Source organism: Amblyraja radiata, chromosome 23, assembly GCF_010909765.2.
Source record: "Amblyraja radiata isolate CabotCenter1 chromosome 23, sAmbRad1.1.pri, whole genome shotgun sequence".
Taxonomy (NCBI): Eukaryota; Metazoa; Chordata; class Chondrichthyes; order Rajiformes; family Rajidae; genus Amblyraja; species Amblyraja radiata.
The window spans coordinates 3184833-3205785 of record NC_045978.1 but is presented as its reverse complement, the minus strand read 5'-3'; the positions used below and the strand labels follow the sequence as shown (position 1 = coordinate 3205785).

Sequence of the window (20953 nt, the reverse complement as noted above, 5' to 3'; positions counted from 1 at the left end):
CGTTGCCACTTTTCCATGGCAGCTGATCCCAAGATCATTGCTGGCAATCCAATCACTGATGCAAGAATCTAAATGCACACATTGATAGCCTTTGTGCTGAACGGTGCTATCATTTTATTTTAAATACTTTACCTATAATTGAACAGACATTGTTCCCAATTAAATCTTCCCATATGATGAATGGATCACTATATTTTACTGACGCCAGACGAATCCAATCATATAATTAATATATCTTACAATTCATTAGAATATTTATAACTTAAAGCCATCAGTGAAGAGTTAGACTTGAGTAAAAATCTGAAAGTTTTCATAACTTTCCAAATTGTTTCTCCTTGCATCCACTGGGGGCAGTCACGGTGGCGCAGCGGTAGAGTTTCTGCCTTACAGCGCTTGCAGCACCTGAGACCCGGGTTCGATCCCGACTATGGGCGCCGTCTGCACGGAGTTTGTACATTATCCCCGTGACCTGCGTGGTTTTTCTCCGAGATCTTCAGTTTCCTCCCTCGCTCCAAAGACGTACAGGTTTGTAGGCTAATTGGCTTGGCATAATTGTAAATTGTCCCTAGTGTGTGTGTGTGTGTGCTGTTGTAGGACGGTGTTAGTGTGCTGTGCAGACTCGGTGGGCCAAAGGGCCTGTTTCCGCACTGTATCTCTAAACGAAACAATAGTTTAACTTTCCTACAGATGACGCACAAGATTTTGTGATGGCTTTTCAATAGTATTTTTCTTTAAATAACCGATCCTTGATGCGTTGGAGATGGAGTTGTGGTTCTTTTGATCCTTGTGAAATTGCAGTAGGGGGCATTTGTGTTTCAAAGGCCTACAGTTTGAGACGTCTCCACATTTGAGTGAATCTTGTTCTCCTGCTGGCCAGAAGCCGAGGCCGCCCCCATTTCTAGTCATGCAGGATTTTCAACGCCATCCGTATTCTTGCAGGAGAGAGCAATACCTCTCGTGATGCTCCTCATCCCGTTCGATGTCTTAAACTCGGATTTGAGATTGGAGGGGAAGCAAAACTCCTTGAAGCACCGCTTGAAGTTTTCGTCCAGGAAGGCGTAGAGTACGGGGTTGAGGCTGCTGTTGGCGTAGCCCAGGGCGACACAGAAATGCCAGCTGGGCATAATGGTCAGGATCTCACGGTTGCAGACCACTTGCACCAGCACCAGGACATGGACCGGGGTCCAGCAGACCACGAAGACGGCCACCACCACCATGACCATCCTGGTGATCCGACGCAAATTCCTGTCCTTCTCCTTCGAGCCGGAGAGAACGCGGACCCTCCGCAGCCGCCTCAGCATCAAGGTGTAGCACACGGTGATGACACACACCGGGATGACAAAGGAGAACAGGAACACCGCGATCTCGATGGTCGGCTTCCAGTAGGCGTGGGGTTGCGGGTGAACCAAAAGGCATTCGATTTCTGAAAGAGGGGGAAACGAGACGAAACACGTTAAAACACGTTGAATATGGAGGCACAAGGAAATGCAGATGCCGGAATCTCGAGCAAAATACTAATAGCCCCTGCCCCCACGGTACGAGTTCATTCCAAGAGCTCTCCCGAGTTTGCCCTGATTCGAACTCGGAGATTTACGGTAATGGCCACTCGTCGGTACTCGGGGCTCTCGTGGACATTTTTCATCATGTTGAAAAATCTTCACGAGTCTTCCCGTGCTTACCTGCCGTTAACGAGTCTTCCCGAGTACCTGCCGTTAGCGTTACGCTCCGCTAAGAGACGTCCCCGAGCTCCGACGTACCCGCTACGTTCATTCCTTGTACGTGAATACTTGGCCAATAAACCTATTTCTTTCATTCATTCATTCATTCATTTATACTGCTGCCACTTACGCTTGTTCTCCATCTCAGCCGACCCCATGACCATGGCAGGTATCCCAATCACCGACGCAAGGACCCAGATACACACGTTGACAACCTTGGCGTTGTAAGGTGTCCTCATGTCTAGCGCCTTCACCGGGTGACAGACGGCAATGTACCGATCCACGCTCATCACCGTCAGAGTAAGGATGCTGGTGAACATGTTGTAATAATCGATCGAGATTGCCAGTTTGCAGAGCACGTTTCCAAAGGGCCAGAATCCAAGCAGGGCATCGGTTGCTTGGAAAGGCAGTGTGATCAACTCCAACGCATCGGCGACTGCAAGGTTGAAGATATATATGTTTGTTGCCGTCTTCATCTTGGTGTATCTGAAAGAAACAAACCTCATGAAAGTGGGAGAGTTTTATATGAAACTTAAACAGCACATCTCCTCCGCCTGCTTTTGCTCTGGTGTTTTATTTCATTCACATGTTCAAACTGTAATGTTTTAGTATTAATGTTTAATGTTTTATGTGTCATTCTTAATTGTTACTGTGTGTCGTGTTGCTATTTATGAGCGGAGCACCAAGGCAAATTCCTTGTATGGAACCTACTGGGCCAATAAACTTATTCGTACATTCATTCACAATTGAATATTTTTTGAAGGTATCTCTTTAGCAGGAGGGGGGTCAATCTGTGGAATTCATTTCCATAGACGGCAGCGGAGGCCAAGTCAATGGACATTTTTAAGGCAGATTCTTGATTGGTAAGGGTGTCAGGGGTTATGGGGAAAAGGTAGGAGAATGGGGTTGAGAGGGAAAGATAGATCAGCCATGATTGGTCATAAGGTCATAAGGAATAGGAGTAGAATTAGGCCATTCGGCCCATCATGTCTACTCCGTCATTCAATCATGGCTGATCTATCTCTCCCTCCTAACCCCATTCTCCTGCCTTCTTCCCGTAACCCCCGACACCCATACTAATCAAGAATCGTTGCCTATTTCCTTCGCTCCATAGATGCTGCTGCACCCGCTGAGTTTCTCCAGCATTTTTGTCTACCTTCGATTTTCCAGCATCTGCAGTTCCTTCTTAAACATTTCATTGTCCCATCTGGGACACATGACAATAAAACTCTCTTGACTTGACTTTCCTTGTATGCAATTCCCCAATTTCAAGAAACCATCGACCCATTGAATCATGCATACAACACATCGACATAATTGAAACATTGCTTTGAGATATACACAATCCAAAGGCTGATTTTTTGATTTACCATCAGGGCACCAGGGACACTAGTATTAAAAAGCTCTGACAACACTTATTGCAGAAACAATATAACATTTCCACCTCAATTATGGATGAAAATCACCTCTCTAGTGTTGTATTTGTGGTGAAATGGCTGTTACTTATGAATTTTTACTCTATTGAAATATTGGTTCCTTGCGAGGCTTTCTGCATCCAGTACAATGTATTGCAGTAAACAACACCTTAATTGTTCTGTTAAATCACTCCTTGACACAAACAAGAATGAACACGCCATCCTGCGATCAAACTGGCGGCTTTTAAGAATAATTGTGTTCAATTATATATTTCTAAGTTAAAGTCAAAGTTGTTACAGCACAAAAAGAAAATCCATTCAGTTACCTCTGCACCAGTGCCGACTCTTCAAATTGACAAACTAATTTTCTCATTTATCCTTTTCTCAGAAAGAAATTTCATTTAAAATTGTTATAATTTATATAGTGGCCTCATGCATAAAAACATTCCATTATCCCATGAGGAGGGTTTCTTCTAACTTTTTCCTTCATATTCTTCGGTGGATGTGCCTGTTTGAATGGAAAAACGTGGGAGGTAATGTGTTTAAGAAGGAGCTGCAGATGCTGGAAGAGTCGAAGGTAGACAAAAATGCTGGAGAAACTCAGCGGGTGAGGCAGCATCTATGGAGCGAAGGAGCAGGTGACGTTTCGGGTCGAGACCCGGAAGCATCTATGGAGCGTAGGAATAGGTGACGTTTCGGGTCGAGACCCTTCTGGGTCTCGACCCGAAACGTCACCTATTCCTTCGCTCCATAGATGCTGCCTCACCCGCTGAGTTACTCCAGCATTTTTGTCTACTTTGGAAGGCAATATGGATAACATTTCAGGGAGATTTCAGGATGCCACGCTCAGGATGGGTGGCACAGCGGGTAGAGCCGATGCCTCACAACGCCAGAGACCCAGGGGAGGGGAGAGAGAGCGAGGGGATGCAAGGGTTACTTGAAGTTAGTTACTTGAAATCAATATTCATACCGCTGGGTTGTAAGCTGCCCGAGCTTCATTTCTTTCATTGCTCCATTTGATCCTGGAGTAGATAGGGTCAAATGAAGCAATTTAAAATTTGCTACGTAACTGTAATAAGGTGTTGAACATAAAGGTGAAAATGTCTAAAGCATGATGCGCCATCTACACTAGTTCCACTTGCCCACATTTAGCCCATTTCCCTCTAATCCTTTCCTATCCACGTACCTCTTTGTTATAGCACCCGTCTCAACTACCTCCTCGGGCCTAGACAGAAAATGCTGGAGTAACTCAGCGGGATAGGCAGCATCTCTGGAGAGAAGGAATGGGTGACACTTCAAGTCTTCACATTTCTCCAGAGATGCTGCTTGTCCCGCTGAGTTACTCCAGCTTTTTGTGTCTGCCTGAAGTTCCTTCCTACAAACCTCCTCAGGCAGCTCGTTCCATATACCCACCACCCTTTGTGTCTATCTGCTGTCCATATCTCTTGTTCCCATTCCCTTTGTGCTTTATGGGCCTGTCCCACTTAGGCAATGTTTTGGGCAACTGCAGGCGACTGCCGCAAAATTTTCAACTTGTCGAAAAAATTTCGGCGACAGTGGCGACAATGTTGCTGTCGTAGGTTGTTGCCAAGTGTCTTAGGTGAATTCCATTAAAACTAGTCCCTGGCACTCGACTGAAGAGGCCCATCGGGGCTCGTCTTCCACCCCAGTTCATCGCCCAGAACCACCTTTGAAGTTCCTCCTGAAAGGTTGAATACTTCAGGCCATTAACGTCCTGATTTCAATAAGGCATGTAATCAAAATGGCCGTCAAGATAAAAGCATCAACAAAGTCCTTCAAATTTTACCCAATTTTTTAAGTGGCAATTCTCAAGAATAATTTATCCTCAATAACATGTCAAATAATGTCTACAACATAAAAGCAGCTAAGTCAATGGGCTAAGTGTTCGGCTGGCAACCGGAAGGTAGCCGGTTCGAATCCCGCTTGGAGTGCATACTGTCGTTGTGTCCTTGGGCAAGACACTTCACCCACCTTTGCCTGTGTGTGAATGTGTGTGAGTGATTGGTGGTGGTCGGAGGGGCCGTAGGCGCAGATTGGCAGCCACGCTTCCGTCAGTCTGCCCCAGGGCAGCTGTGGCTACAGAAGTAGCTTACCACCACCGAGTGTGACTGAGGAGTGAATGAATAATGCGATGTAAAGCGCCTTGAGTATTAGAAAGGCGCTATATAAATCCCATCCATTATTATTATTATTATTTATATGTTAGTTGTTTTATACAACTGAGATAATCAGTATTAGCAAAGTAAGATTAAAAAAAGTACAGGAATTGCCTTGGCATATTGCCCAGTAAAAGTTAACTAAGATTTTAAAGTATTCAGTTTTATAGTATCTCTTACTTTTATGATGTCGCATTTATAACAATTGAGAGTTCTTTATCAATAAAGTTGGAAACAGTTCGAATGTTGGTCGTTAATCATGGAATTTTATATTAGCCTCATTTTTATAGGAAGATCGTAAATGTCTGTAAGGAATAAATTGAAAGTTTCATTGTGTGTAGCAAGCAACAGAATGACTCCTTCCTGAAATAATACTGATGTATGTTGGTATGTCATCCATAAGGATAGTCGGAAATTATTAGTGAATTTATTCATAGCTCTTCAGAAGGGAGACATTTTAAAAACTATAAATATGGAAATCTTTATCCGAGATCAACGACTACAAATTGTATAGGGTGGATGTGGAGAGGATGTTTCGCCTAGTGGGAGAGACTAGAACCACAGATCATAGCCTCAGAATTAAAGGACATTCCTTTAGGAAAGAGATGAGGAGGAATTTATTTTGTCAGAGGGTGGTGCATCTGTGGAATTTATTGCCACAGAAGGTTGTGGAGTCCAAGTCAATGGATATTTTTAAGGCAGAGATAGATAGATAGATACTTGATTAGTACGGGTGTCAAGGGTTATGGGGAGAATGGGGTTAAGAGGGAAGGATAGATTAGCCATGATTGAATGGCGGACTAGGCTAGATGGGCCGAATGGCCTAATTCTGCTCCCATCAGATGATCTTATGAGATTCAGGTGTGCATTGCCTCCAAAATTTCTTTCAAATACAGGTAGATAGATTTCTTGCCAAGAACATGAAATGAGGAAATTATTTTTTAATATTTTATGGAAATTTATCATTTCTGTACTGTAAGCATCTCAATAAATAAGACAGAAACGTAGAAAATAGGTGCAGGAATTGGATATTCGGCCCTTCGAGCCAGCACCGCCATTCAATATGATCATGGCTGATCATCCAAAATCAGTACCCCATTCCTGCTTTCTCCACATACCCCTTGATTCCGTTAGCCTTAAGAGCTAAATCTAACTCTCTCTTGAAAACATCCAGTGAATTGGCGTCCACTGCCTTCTGTGGCAGAGAATTCCACAGATTCCCAAGTCTCTGGGTGAAAAAGTTTTTCCGAGACAGGGGAGTGTGTTAGATTACGTGCTGCAGGGAATTAAAAGTTTTCACACACAAGGTTAAATCCATAGACGTCCTAGACTGCAATTATGTACCACAGGGAATAGAAAACAGTTCTCGTTAGGCCAGCATTAAACGTGGAGCTTTAATTGCAAATTAGAGTCAATTTGTTGTTAACAGGAATTAGAGAAGGGACATTTATAGAGAGAGTCACTTTCTATTTTGTTTCAAAGTCGGCGCAATTTTTTGCCGAGACTATAATTACTGCATGGCCTCATTTGGCATCTACCACATTCTGTTTGTAATCCAACAATGTGTACATAGAGTTCTCCAATTTTAAGTCATCCCCCTTTCCCCTCTCTTTCCTGTGCACCCCTTCCCCTATCTTCATGCACATTCATTTTTCTTAGGCCCCCTTCGGTCATGGCCAACAATGGGTGTCTCCAGGGTTGGAGGGCGGCTGTGCGTGACTTTGTTTAACGTGGGGAGACTGGTGCACAGACAGCCACCCCACGGTCCTTGACAGATCTGGGTCAGGATCCAGTGGCATGGAGTCCAAGACGACCGGAGACCCTTTTCTGCTGCAGCCTTCATCCGCCTTCCCAGCCGTTGTGACGCTCCACTAAGGTCAGCCATCGTCCTCCGCCTGTTCCACCGTTGAGGTCTTGGTTGGATTGCTCTTTGTCAGAGACCTCCCCCCTCGGCCTTAGCTCCAGACGGCTTCACTCTCAGGATCTCAGGACCACACAAGCTTCTCCACCACAACAAGGTGACAATGCACATTCATTCTTCCATTTATCCCACTGTCCTGCCACTGTTTCCACCTCCCCACCTCATCCACACCCTCTCTCTGGCTTTACATTTCACTGCTCTTCGCTCCTTATCTGAAACCATTTTGTCTCCTTTCAACTCTTGTCTCCTTTGTCACCTTTGTCCACCCATCTGCCAACCAACCTCTCATCACCAGTAGGAAAGAACTGCAGATGCTTGTTTAAATCGAAGGCAGACACAAAATGCTGGAGTAACTCAGCGGGACAGGCAGCATCCCTGGAGGCTTTCTCTCCAGAGATGCTGCTTGCCCCCTCACCTGTATCCACCTGTATCACCTGCCAGACTTTGTCCCCCCTCCACCTAATTTCCAGTTAACTTCACTCGAGACCAATGCCTCATCCAGCTGATGTGCGGACTCTTCCGGATGACAGCTGGAATGTAGATGCATCAGATCTAGAAGCCAAGCTTTCCAATCAATTTTCCAATAGTGCTTCCCAACTGGAGTTTGGCAACATTCACATTGTTGAATTGGCTGTGAGATTCAGATGAAAGCATAGTTCTGAATGGGCATGGCTCGACTGTAGGGCAGAATGAGGCAATGAAAATAGAAAATGCTGGAAATATTCTGTGGTACAGTGAAAAGCTTTTGTTGCGTGCTAACCAGTCAGCAGAAAGACAACACATGATTACAATCGAGCCATTCACAGTGTACAGATACATGATAAAGGGACTAATGTGAATAAGGTTTAGTGCAAGATAAAGTCCAATAATGTCCGATCAAAGATAATCCTAGGGACTCCAATGAGGTAAATAGCATGGGCCGCCGAACCGTGGGGCTGGGGGGGGGGGCTGCCGCCCCTCCACTTTTTTGGCGACACATGCTTCACAACCCGAAATTATCCGGCCCGCAGGCGTATTTTTCTCTTCTTCTGAGGACCTCCGACACCCAGAATCTCAGAACAAGTGGACAGTGAGCGAGCGCGGCAAAACCAAAGATCTTTGGGCAAAACCACGACCAGCCGCGGTGGAAAGCGACTCCCCCCCCCCCCCCCAAAACTCTCCGCACAACTGCCAATCACAGTGCGGTTCACAGTCAAGATATGGGGCAGTGAACAAAGCGTTATGATTAGCCGTCGAGCGGAAGGGAGGGAGGGTGGGCTCGTGGACCCCGAGAGAGGGTGAGAGACACAGAGAGTCAGTTGGCCCAGAGAGGGAGGGAGGGAGAGAGAGAGAGGGGGGATGGGGGATATATCCCCCTCTTTTGAGTTGGGGGATGGGCTGTATTCTCCCCCAGTTTTTGGAGGTGGAGCAACAACAACAAATAATCATTGTGCCCCCCGCTCCCTCACCGGGTACCTCCGATGCCGGTGATCAGTGATCGCTCAACCCCCCACTTTCAAAAATGTTCCTCGGCCCCTGGATAGTAGCTCAGGACCGCTCTTCAGTTGTTGGTGGGATGGTTCAAATGCCCAATAACAGCTGGGGAGAAACTGTCCCTGAATCTGGAGGTGTGCGTTTTCACACTTCTGTACCTCTTGCCTGATGGGAGCGGGGAGAAGAGGGAGTGGCCGGGGTGAGACTGGTCTTTGATTTTGTCGAGGCAGCGTGAGGTGTAGATGGAGTCAAATGGAAAGGGGTTACACTGAATCGTGTTCTAAACCCTTATTGATTTGGGCAGATAATTGTTTTGCATCCTGAACCCGAGAGACTTGATCTAAACACATCTTCCCTGTCTGGCAGCATCAGGAACAACAGATCTATCAATGCGCTCTTGTTACGACTGACACAGTTTAAAAATATTATTGATCAGATTCAAAAGCCGGTTGCCATGCGACTCTGGTTTATACAGAAGGGTACACAAGTGCTGGAGCAGCTCAATGGCTCAGGCAGCATCTCTGGGGAAGATGGATTGGTGACTTTTTGGGTCGAGACCCATCTTCAGATTGATTGTAGGTGGGGTGGGGGACTGGGGTGGAAAAAGGCTGGAAGAGAGGAGTGGTGGGAGGACAAAGCCTTGCAGGTAATGGGTATGTTGTATGTTGGGGATAGTGATCAAGTGCATCAAACGGACAGAACACATCGTCAAAGTCAAAGTCAATTTTATTCATCACATGCACCCGAAGGTGCAGTGAAATGAATTTGCCAGCAGCGATACACTTAAAAAGAACACACAACACACAATACGATTCAACACAAACATCCAACACAGCATTCTTCACTGTGGTGGAAGGCAACAAAGTTCAGCCAGTCCTCCGCCCTTGTTCACCGGTGGTTCGGGGCCATAGACCCTCCGTAGTCACCGCTACCGATGGCCAGATGTACAGGCTCTCTCGTTGGGATGTTCAAACCTCTGATGTCGGGACGGTCAAACACACTCCGCAGCTTGGAGTGCCCGAATTGGCACTTTCCTATTGGAAATTGCAGCTTCAGGACGTCACAGGCCACAGGCCGGCGGTCGGAGCTCTTCTCCGGCGATCCCCGGCAAGCAGTCTTGGGATGGGAATAGTTTAGGAAAGGTCAAGATTATTAGTTGGCACTGTCAGTGTTACCACTGCTGGATGACAAGGGAACAGGGTTATTGCACATCAGTGACTCTACTTCCTGAGAAGATTACGGAGAGTCGGTTTGTCAAGGAGGACTCTCTGCTATGTTCCTTCTACAAGACCACAGTAGAGGGCATGCTGACCGGTTGCATCGTGGCTTGGTTCGGCAACTTTTCCCAGGAGCGGAAAAGACTGCAGAAAGTTCTAAACACTGCCCAGTCCATCATCGGCTCTGACCTCCCTTCCATCGAGGGGATCTATCGCAGTCGCTGCCTCACAAAGGCTGCCAGCATCATCAAGGACCCACACCATCCTGGCCACACACTTATCTCCCCGCTGCCTTCAGGTAGAAGGTACAGGAGCCTGAAATCAGCAACATCCAGGTTCAGGAACAGCTACTTCCCCACAGCCATCAGGCTATTAAACACAACTCAAACAAAACTCTGAACATTAATAGCCCATTGCACTTTATCTGCTTCTTTATTTGTATATATATATATATATATATATATAGGCATAAATACAGAACAGATCAGTGTGTCCATATATTCTGTTGTGTTGAAGCAAAGCAAGAATTCCATTGTCCTATCTGTGGCACATGAATCTTGGAGTTTTGAACCACTCCCGTGCCAGATGTAAAAACCCTTCTATAGGGCTATTCTAGCAGGAACGGGGTACTGATTTTGTATAGGGGAAAACATCTGCTGTTTCCCAGGTGAACAAATATAATTCTGAAATACATTTTAAACCTCACGCAGCAGAGTTTTTATAGAACATTAAAGAATGGTGTAGAATAATGCAGAGGCCAAGGGCAGAAATCCCTTTTGACTTAGACAATAGACAATAGGTGCAGGAGTAGGCCATTCGGCCCTTCGAGCCAGCACCGCCATTCAATGTGATCATGGCTGATCATCCTTGGTGCCTCTTAAGGAGATGAACATTGCTAACGGGATATTCTCTCTCCTGACTTTACTCCTGAAGGGAGCGCAGACAATTTCTGCAGATGTTTTCCCCTATACAAACTCAGTACCCCGTTCCTGCTTTCTCCCCATATCCCTTGATTCCGTTAGCCCTAACAGCTTTATCTAACTTTCTCTCTCTCTCTCTCTCTTGAAGATCATGAGAGGAATCGATAAGGTAAATGCACAGTCTTTTACCCAGAGTGGGGGAATGACAAGCCAGAGGACACAGGTTTAAGGTGAAGGGGGGGGGGGGTGATTTAATAGAAAATAGACCGAAGAGCTAGATAGGGATCTTAAAGATAGCGGAGTCAGGGGATATGGGGAGAAGGCAGGAACGGGGAACTGATAGTGGATGATCAGCCATGATCACATTGAATGGCGGTGCTGGCTCAAAGGGTCGAATGGCCTACTCCTGCACCTATTGTCTATTGTGTAAACCTGAGGGGCAACTATTGTTTTAATATGAAACAAGTTGCCAGAGGTGGGAGTTGAGGAAGGTAGTATCACAGCGGTTATAAAAGGATTTGGACAGGTAACTGGACAGGTTTAGAGGGATATGGGTCAAACGCAGGCAGGTGGGACTAGTATAGATGGGGCACGTTGGTCGGCGTGGAATGACTCTTTGACTCCAATGTGGTCTGTTCTGTATAGATTCTGTATATTTTCTGAGTTTTCAGACACATTCGTTCAATTATTATCTAAATGGTGGCCGACTAGGAAAAGGGGAGATGCAGCGAGACCTGGGTGTCATGGTACACCAGTCATTGAAAGTGGGCATGCAGGTGCAGCAGGCAGTGAAGAAAGCGAATGGTATGTTAGCTTTCATAGCAAAAGGATTTGAGTATAGGAGCAGGGAGGTTCTACTGCAGTTGTACAGGGTCTTGGTGAGACCACACCTGGAGTATTGCGTACAGTTTTGGTCCCCAAATCTGAGGAAGGACATTATTGCCATAGAGGGAGTGCAGAGAAGGTTCACCAGACTGATTCCTGGGATGTCAGGACTGTCTTATGAAGAAAGACTGGATAGACTTGGTTTATACTCTCTAGAATTTAGGAGATTGAGAGGGGATCTTATAGAAACTTACAAAATTCTTAAGGGGTTGGACAGGCTAGATGCAGGAAGATTGCTCCCGAAGTCCAGGACAAGGGGTCACAGCTTAAGGATAAGGGGGAAATCCTTTAAAACCGAGATGAGAATAACTTTTTTCACACAGAAAGTGGTGAATCTCTGGAACTCCCTGCCACAGAGGGTAGTCGAGGCCAGTTCATTGGCTATATTTAAGAGGGAGTTAGATGTGGCCCTTGTGGCTAAGGGGATCAGAGGGTATGGAGAGAAGGCAGGCACGGGATACTGAGTTGGATGATCAGTCATGATCATATTGAATGGCGGTGCAGGCTCGAAGGGCCGAATGGCCTACTCCTGCACCTAATTTCTATGTTTCTATGTTTCTATGTTTCACCTGGGAAATAACAGGTAAATTTCAAATTACGCATCAATACATTAAAATCAGTATTTTTGGGGGGGAGAAATTTTCCCCTGAAGCAGACCTTACTTGGGGATTTGCTTCAAGAAACTGTCCCCACTTGTGGAGAGTGGATACAGACTGCAGAAGGAACCTTCAGTAAATAGTGTAGGAAAGACACAAAATGCTGGAGTAACTCAGCGGGACAGACAGCATCTCTGGAGAGGAGGACTGGGTGACGTTTCGGGTCGAGACCCTTCTTCAGACTGATCAGACCTTCAGTCAGAAGAAGGGTCCCGACCCGAAACGTCACCCATCCATTCCTTCTCTCCAGAGATGCTGCCTGTCCCACTGAGTTACTCCAGCATTTTGGGTCTATCTTCAGTAAACAGTGTTGATTTACTGAGAGGCAAAGAAGTGAAAAGAAGGTTTTTTTGCCCTTCGCTTCTTCATTATTCCCACAATGTTTTGATGTTCTTTGAGTCACAGAGTCACATAGCGCAGAAGGGTCTCGATCAGAAACGTCACCCATTCCTTCGCACCATAGATGCTGCCTCACCCGCTGAGTTTCTCCAGCATTTTTGTCTACCAGCGCAGAAACAGGTCATTCAGCCCACATTGCCCGTACTGACCAACATGCCCCATCTATGCGAGTCCCACCTGACCACGTTTGGCTCCTATCCCTCTAAACCTTTCCTTCCCATGTTCCTGTCCAAATGTATTTTAAATGCCTCATCTACCTCCTCTGGCAGCTCATCCCAGATACCCACTGCACCTCTTAGTGAAACATTTGCCCCTCAGGCTCCTATTAAATCTTTCCCTTCTCAGCTTAAACCTATGAATAAGGAGTAAGCCATTTAGAACGGAGACGAGGAAATACTTTTTCTCACAGAGAGTGGTGAGTCTGTGGAATTCTCTGCCTCAGGTTCTCTGGATGCTTTCAAGAGAGAGCTAGATAGGGCTCTTAAAAATAGCGGAGTCAGGGGATATGGGGAGAAGGCAGGAACGGGGTACTGATTGGGGATGATCAGCCATTCACATTGAATGGCGATGCTGGCTTGAAGGGCCAAATGGCCTACTCCTGCACCTATTGTCTATTGTCTATGTCCTCTGGTTTTCGATTCCCTTTCTCTGGGTGCAAGTCTCTGTGCGTTCACCCTCATCTATATTCCCTTCATGATTTTATATAAGATCATCATCCTGAGCGTAAAACGATATTAGATTCATCCTTCAAAATGGATGAGAAGATAAAGTGTGGTGGATGCACAGGGAGATTAAATATTTGACGGTCAAAGAATTGTGAGGCGATGTTCAGGTGATATTTCGAACAGTCAACGTTAATCCGTGATTTTCACAAATAAATTGTACAGGAGAAAATATCAAATAGAATCTATCAGCAATAAGTGGAGCATATCTCACCCTAATGATGGTATCAAAATAAATGGATATATTGTAACAGTTAGGCCATACTAATGAGGGGATTAGACAAGAAATAGTTAAACATTAAAGTTATTCACCATCCTTTAATGTTGATATTGACGAATATTGATGGTCCATTACACCTATAACCATCAACTTTTACATACTATGTAACACGTCGAGATAACTGGTTACATTTAATGAATAGGTGTAGGGAGGAACTGCAGATGCTGGTTTAAATCCAGGGTAGACACAAAATGCTGGAGTAACTCAGCGGGACAGGCAGCATCTCTGGAGAGAAAGGATGGGTGAGGTTTAGGGGTCGAGACCCTTCTTCAAACATTCAGACAATTTGCTATTGAGGGAGTGCAGCGTAGGTTTACCAGGTTAATTCCCGGGATGGCGGGACTGTCATATGCTGAGAGAATGGAGCAGCTGGGCTTGTACACTCTGGAGTTTAGAAGGATGAGAGGGTATCTCATTGAAACATATAAGATTGTTAAGAGCTTGGACACACTAGAGGCAGGAAACTTGTTCCTGATGTTGGGGGAGTCCAGAACCAGGGGCCACACAGTTTAAGAATAAGGAGTAAGCCATTTAGAATGGAGACGAGGAAACACTTTTTCTCACAGAGAGTGGTGAGTCTGTGGAATTCTCTGCCTCAGAGGGCGGTGGAGGCCGGTTCTCTGGATGCTTTCAAGAGAGAGCTAGATAGGGCTCTTAAAAATAGCGGAGTCAGGGGATATGGGGAGAAGGCAGGATTGGGGTACTGATTGGGGATGATCAGCCATGATAACTTTGAATGGCGGTGCTGGCTTGAAGGGCCGAATGGCCTACTCCTGCACCTATTGTCTATTGTCTATTAAATTCAGATGTAATGGATACCTCACTTAACACAAAAGAGGCAATTTATTCATGTGTGTATATATTTATATCATAGTATATGGACACATTTATCTGTTTTGTAGTAAATGCCTACTATTTTCTGTGTGCTTAAGCAAAGCAAGAATTTCATTGTCCTATACAGGGACACATGACAATAAACTCACTTGAACTTGAACTTGAAATGGACATGTAACTAGTTGCAAACTGAAGTGTCTCGCTTTTCCATATCACAAAATTTGCCATGTTCCAATTTGATATTTGTTCCTGGTGTAATTCAATACACAGAGATAGAGGAAATTTAGTGAGGGGCCTAAATGCTGCACTGGGGAGCGGAATGTATCACAGATCTCATGCCTCTGCCGAAAACAATGGGAAAAAGTCACCATTCCCCTGCAAGTGCACCCGAGAATGAACCTCATCACCATTCTATTGGATCAAGGCTACATTTTCTCTTCTCAGTTGTAAGAACCCACGAGAAAAAAAAAAAAATACAATCGGAAAAACAAAACCCCCATCGAAATGCCCACAAAAGATGCATAGCAACAGGTCACTCCGAAAGAGCAAAAAAATAGTAGATGGGAATCGGATTGGAGGCAACAATCTAGGTCAGTGATTCCCAACCTGGGGCCATAACCATGGCAAATTTCAGGTGGGGGCCACAGAAAAATGTTGAGATTTAGGGGGCCACAGGTCCAATGAAGGGGGCCACAGAGCTACCACCCTGTTGCCTCCTAAATTTCAGTTCTAATAAATTTAAATCTATGTAGTTGAAATATATTTTTAATGCATGATTATAAATGATTGAACCCACAAAAATATTTTTGATGTTTGTGGAATAGAATAAAAGAGAATATATGTGCAATTAATTGATATTTTTATGGAAGGTATTATAATATTGAAGTACTTTTTTCCCGCTAATAATGTCGGGGGGGGGGGGGGGGGGGGGCACAGAAAAACTAAAAGATCCCAAGGAGCCCATGAGCTAAAAAAGGATTGGAACCTCTAATCTAGGTGATCTAGATCTGATTCCTGGGATGGCAGGACTTTCATATGAAGAAAGACTGGATAGACTCGGCTTGTACTCGCTAGAATTTAGAAGATTGAGGGTGCACCTATTTTCTATGCTTCTATGTCTAATGTTTCTATGATGTAATAAGGTGGACAAAAATGCTGGTGAAACTCAGCGAGTGCAGCAGCATCTATGGAGCGAAGGAAATAGGTAACGTTTCGGGCCGAATAGGAACCGTTTCAGGAAATAGGCAACGTTTTTCGGGCCGAATAGGAACCGTTTCAGGAAATAGGCAACGTTTCGGGCCGAAACCCAAAAGGGTTTCGGCCCGAAACGTTACCTATTTCCTTCGCTCCATAGATGCTGCTGCACCCGCTGAGTTTCTCCAGCATTTTTTGTCTACCTTCGATTTTCCAGCATCTGCAGTTCCTTCTTAAACACTAGAGGTGATATAATAATCTCGGCTGGGTGGAAAATTGAACGGGGCTTATCGATCAAAGGAAAGTTTATCTTAGAAACATAGAAACATAGAAATTAGATGCAGGAGTAGGCCATTCGGCCCTTCGAGCCTGCACCGCCATTCGATATGATCATCTTGAACGGAATTCAATGGAAAAATAAAAACAGTTGCTGCCGTTTGCAAAATATTTGATCTATTTTACAGTACTTCGCTTTGAGAATATTAGCAATTAATAGAAGAAGTCTAAGAAGGGTTTCGGCCCGAAACGTTGCCTATTTCCTTCGCTCCATAGATGCTGCTGCACCCGCTGAGTTTCTCCAGCATTTTTGTGTACCTTAGCAATTAATAGATTGGATATTCCTTCCGAGGGCGCCCGAGAGCAGTGTGCAAACACATATCGTACGTAACAACTGAGTTGCTAGTCTTTTGAAACGGTTATTTAAAAAAAACCAAAAAAAAAACCACTTTGGTGGATAAAAATAAGCATTTTTTTAAAATTTCAAATGGCTTACCTGACAATAACAAACATGACCAGGCAGTTGCCCACCAGCCCGACGATGCAAATGAAGAGATAAATCACAGTGGTGGCAATTTTAGTCGCGTCCGACCAGTCCACCATGAAGTCTGTGCCATTGTCGGACCAGTGATCAAGCAGGAGAGTGTCATTTTCATCGAAAGAATCGTTGAAATATTTCAAGTGGTGAAGATTGCCCCAGCCGCAGACCGTGTCGAAATCCATGGTGCTGTCTGCTGTCAAATATCAGAAAGACCAATATCATGTAGTCATGTCGCTTTTCTAAAAATCCATGCTTACAAATAAGTTGCTTTTTTAAACAGCGAACAAACGATCACGGCGACTGCAACGTTTCAAACACTGTGTTACCTGTGGCCGAGATATGTGCAGTTTAAAAGCTCAAAGCAATTTCAAAGTGAGTGCGGCTGGCAGGCAGGCACGTTGGTTTTCCTTTTCTTCTCTCCCCATGCGCTGTTACGCCCTTGTACAGTGTGATGGAACTGAAGACTACACACGTTATTGCATTGAATTGCAAATCTTCTCTCCCAGGCACATGTGTTTCTTCGCACGGGCAGGTTCCCAACAATTGCAACAACAATGCCGATGGCTGGAGTAGTTGAAGTTGTGACTTGCAACCTGGTGCTGCAGCGAGCAGCGTCTCAGCTCCAGGTTGACTGACCCCGGCATCCGCCCACTTCACCTTTTTTTCTTTTAATTAATAAATTCCAGCTTTTTCTCTCTCCCTCCCCCCCCCCCCCCCCCCCCCCCCCCCTTCACTCTGTCCACAGCCCGCAAGCCGCTCGCAATTATACCCCCATCCTCCCTCAACCCTTCCACCCACGTTAGGAACAAATTGCAAATCTCGACATCTTTGCAAGAGCTTTTTTATTCAGTACAAATTGAAGAAACACCAATTTGCAACGCAGTGTGTGTGTGTGTGTGTGTGTGTGTGTGTGTGTGTGTGTGTCAGTGTCAGTGTCAGTGTCAGTGTCAGTGCCAGTGTCAGTCCCACAACACAGGCTGTTCCGTGCATTAACCCGCTGGTGAATCATGTGCTCCGCCCTTCACGGCCAGCCCAGAAATTCGTCTGCGCACCGCCCTTTATGTGCGCCAATCGCACGTTTTTGTCTTGTTTAGTTCAGAGATAGAGTGGAAACAGGTCCTCAGCCCACTGGGTCCACGCAGACCAGCGACTCCCCGCCCTACACACACATACACACACTAGGGACAATTTACACATACATCAAGCCAATGAATCTACAAACATGTATAAATTATAAAAGGACTGGTCAAGCTAGATGCAGGAAAAATGTTCCCAATGTTGGGCGAGTCCAGAACCAGGGGCCACAGTCTTAGAATAAAGGGGAGGTCATTTAAGACTGAGGTGAGAAAAACTTTTTCACCCAGAGAGTTGTGAATTTGTGGGATTCCCTGCCACAGAGGGCAGTGGAGGCCAAGTCACTGGATGGATTTAAGAGAGAGTTAGATAGAGCTCTAGGGGCTAGTGGAGTCAAGGGATATGGGGAGAAGGCAGGCACGGGTTATTGATTTGGGACGGTCAGCCATGATCACAATGAATGGTGGTGCTGGCTCGAAGGGCCGAATGGCCTCCTCCTGCACCTGTTTCTATGTTTCTATGTTTTATAACCCCTGACGCCCCTCAGAGATCAGTCAATCACGTGTCAATAACGGACCTAGACCTATGGACGTGATCAATATGTCGATCACACATCGCAGCCAGCCAGTCCCAGCATAAAGCGGAGTGTGAGCAGACTGCCTGTTATCACACAGTCTGGGTGTGAGCAGATGGCCTCCACTTTGCTCATGATTAAAGGGGCACAGACACACCTCATTGCACTCCGCCTAAACACACCACAGGCTGCTGAAATGCGTTCCAAAATCTTCACAGTCATCTGAGTAGATCTACAGTGTGCTTACTTTCAAAGACATTACGAAGAGAGACACAAAATGCTGGAGTAACTCAGCGAGACCGGCAGCTTCTCAGAATGGGTGACGTTTCGGGTTGAGATCCTTCTTCAGGCTGAGAGTCAGGGGAAAGGGAAACGACAGATATCAGACGGTGGTAGACAATAGACAATAGGTGCAGGAGTAGGCCATTCGGCCCTTTGAGCCAGCACCGCCGTTCAATGTGACCGTGGCTGATCATCTCCAATCAGTACCCCGTTCCTGCCTTCTCCCAACATCCCCTGACTCCGCTATCTTCAAGAGCCCTATCTAGCTCTCTCTTGAAAGTATCCAGAGAACCGGCCTCCAACCTTGAAATCATCTGCAAATTTAGTAAAAAACAGCATTTAAAAAAAAATAATTTGCATCTTTTGGCACCAGCTAACACTTATTATTAAGTTTTAATTTATTTAACTGAGGCAGAGAATTCCACAGACTCACCACTCTCTGTGAGAAAAAGTGTTTCATCGTCTATGTTCTAAATGGCTTACCCCTTATTCTTAAACTGTGGCCCCTGGTTCTGGACTCCCCCAACAACAGGAACATGTTTCCTGCCTCAGCGCCACCTACATCAACCGACTCCAACTGGTCCAGAACGCAGCCGCCCGACTCATCACCCACACCAAATCCTGGCATCACATCACTCCGGTCCTCAAAAAACTTCACTGGCTTCCCATCTCCCACCGGATCACCTACAAAATCCTGGTCCTCACCTACAAAGCCCTCCACCATCTGGCCCCCCCATATCTCATTGACCTCCTCTCCCCCTACCAACCCTCACGGTCCCTCAGATCCACATCAGCCGGTCTCCTCTCCATCCACAAGTCCAACCTCCGCAGTTTTGGGGACAGAGCCTTCTCCAGGGCAGCTCCCAGGCTCTGGAACTCCCTCCCCCAACTGATCCGCAATTCCGTGTCCCTCACCATCTTCCAGTCCCGCCTCAAGACCCATCTCTTCACCTCTGCCTATCCTTAGCCCCACGTCCCCCTCCCTTTTCATCTGTGCATTAATTGCCTCATACTGTGTTTTGTATTGAATTCTGTCTTTACTTTGTGTACTAGTCATGTCTCTACTATTTATTTCATTCCCCTTACATGTTTTTCCTCTACATGCTCAATTTTTGTAAGGTGTCCTTGAGACTCTTGAAAGGCGCCCATAAATAAAATTTATTATTATTATTATTATAGTCTCCAAACCCTTAATAATCTTATATGTTTCAATGAGATACCCTCTCATCCTTTGAGATTAGGATCTAAAATTCCTAGTTGCATTATTCCAAATTATCCATGCAGATATTAACTTCAACCTAACAAAAAACAAGATTTTGCTATTAATAATTTTGTAGCATTAATACCAAAACAATGACAAAACACAGATTTAATTAGATGGGGAGATAATAAATGAGCTGTTCTGCATAATTCCAGCTTCTATTAACTTACTTAAAAAAACATTTAAACAGTGTGAAAATTAACTGCAGATGCTGGTTTATACCAAAGATAGACACAAAGTGCTGGAGTAACTCAGCGTGTCAGGCAGAAAAAGGATGGGTGACATCTCGGGTCGGAACCCTTCTTCAGACTGGAGTGAACAGGTCCCCTCCCCCACCCTAGTCGTTGTTTGAGTTTCAATGTCGTCCTGGTGAGTTTCATTGTCTGTAACTAGTTTTCACCTAGCGCACGGCTAACAATGGCCTGATTACATTAACATCATGTTTAAGAAGGAACTGCAGATGCTGGAAAATCGACTTCTCTAGTTATTCCGCTTGGGCTGTTTGCACCCCAGCGGTATGAACATTGACTTCTCTAATTTCAGGCAGTCCTTGCTTTCTCCCTCCCCTTCCCAGCTCTCCCACAGCCCACTGGCTCCACCTATTCCTTTCTTCTCCCCCCCCCCCCCCCCCGAATAGGAACCATTTCAGGAAATAGGCAACGTTTCGGGCCGAAACCCTTTTGGGTTTCGGCCCGAAACGTTGCCTATTTCCTTCACTCCACAGATGCTGCCGCACCCGCTGAGTTTCTCCAGCATTTTTGTCTACCTTCCATCTATCACATTGAAACATAGAAAATAGGTGCAGGAGTAGAGGCCATTCGGCCCTTCGAGCCTGCACCGCCATTCAATATGATCATGGCTGATCATCCAACTCAGTATCCCATCCCTGCCTTCTCTCCATACCCCCTGATCCATTTAGCCACAAGGGCCACATCTAACTCCCTCTTAAATATAGCCAATGAACTGGCCTCAACTACCTTCTGTGGCAGAGAATTCCACAGATTCACCACTCTCTGTGTGAAAAATGATTTTCGCATCTCGGTCCTAAAAGACTTCCCCCTTATCCTTAAACTGTGACCCCTTGTTCTAGACTTCCCCAACATCGGGAATAATCTTCCTGCATCACATCTATCA

General features: G+C 45.5%; 1 protein-coding gene across 1 annotated transcript; it reads right to left on the bottom strand.

Moving 5' to 3' along the window:
- Positions 1-617: 617 nt before the first annotated feature.
- On the bottom strand, positions 618-17219 carry oprl1 (opioid related nociceptin receptor 1). Its single transcript, XM_033041348.1, has 4 exons — positions 16955-17219; positions 16584-16821; positions 1849-2204; positions 618-1423 (listed from the first exon to the last, which is right to left on the bottom strand). Exons 2-4 carry the CDS (start codon positions 16808-16810, stop codon positions 903-905), a joined length of 1104 nt encoding a protein of 367 aa, XP_032897239.1. The 5' UTR covers positions 16811-16821; positions 16955-17219; the 3' UTR covers positions 618-902.
- Between the last annotated feature and the right edge of the window lie 3734 nt (positions 17220-20953).

Excerpts from the sequence above, each read along its gene's own strand:
- oprl1 (XM_033041348.1), bottom strand. The coding sequence starts at position 16,810 with ATGGATTTCGACACGGTCTGCGGCTGGGGCAATCTTCACCACTTGAAA. Across the intron at positions 2,205-16,583 it reads GTCATGTTTGTTATTGTCAG|ATACACCAAGATGAAGACGG; the intron begins GTAAGCCATTTG and ends TGTTTCTTTCAG. Across the intron at positions 1,424-1,848 it reads GGCTGAGATGGAGAACAAGC|AAATCGAATGCCTTTTGGTT; the intron begins GTAAGTGGCAGC and ends CCCCTCTTTCAG.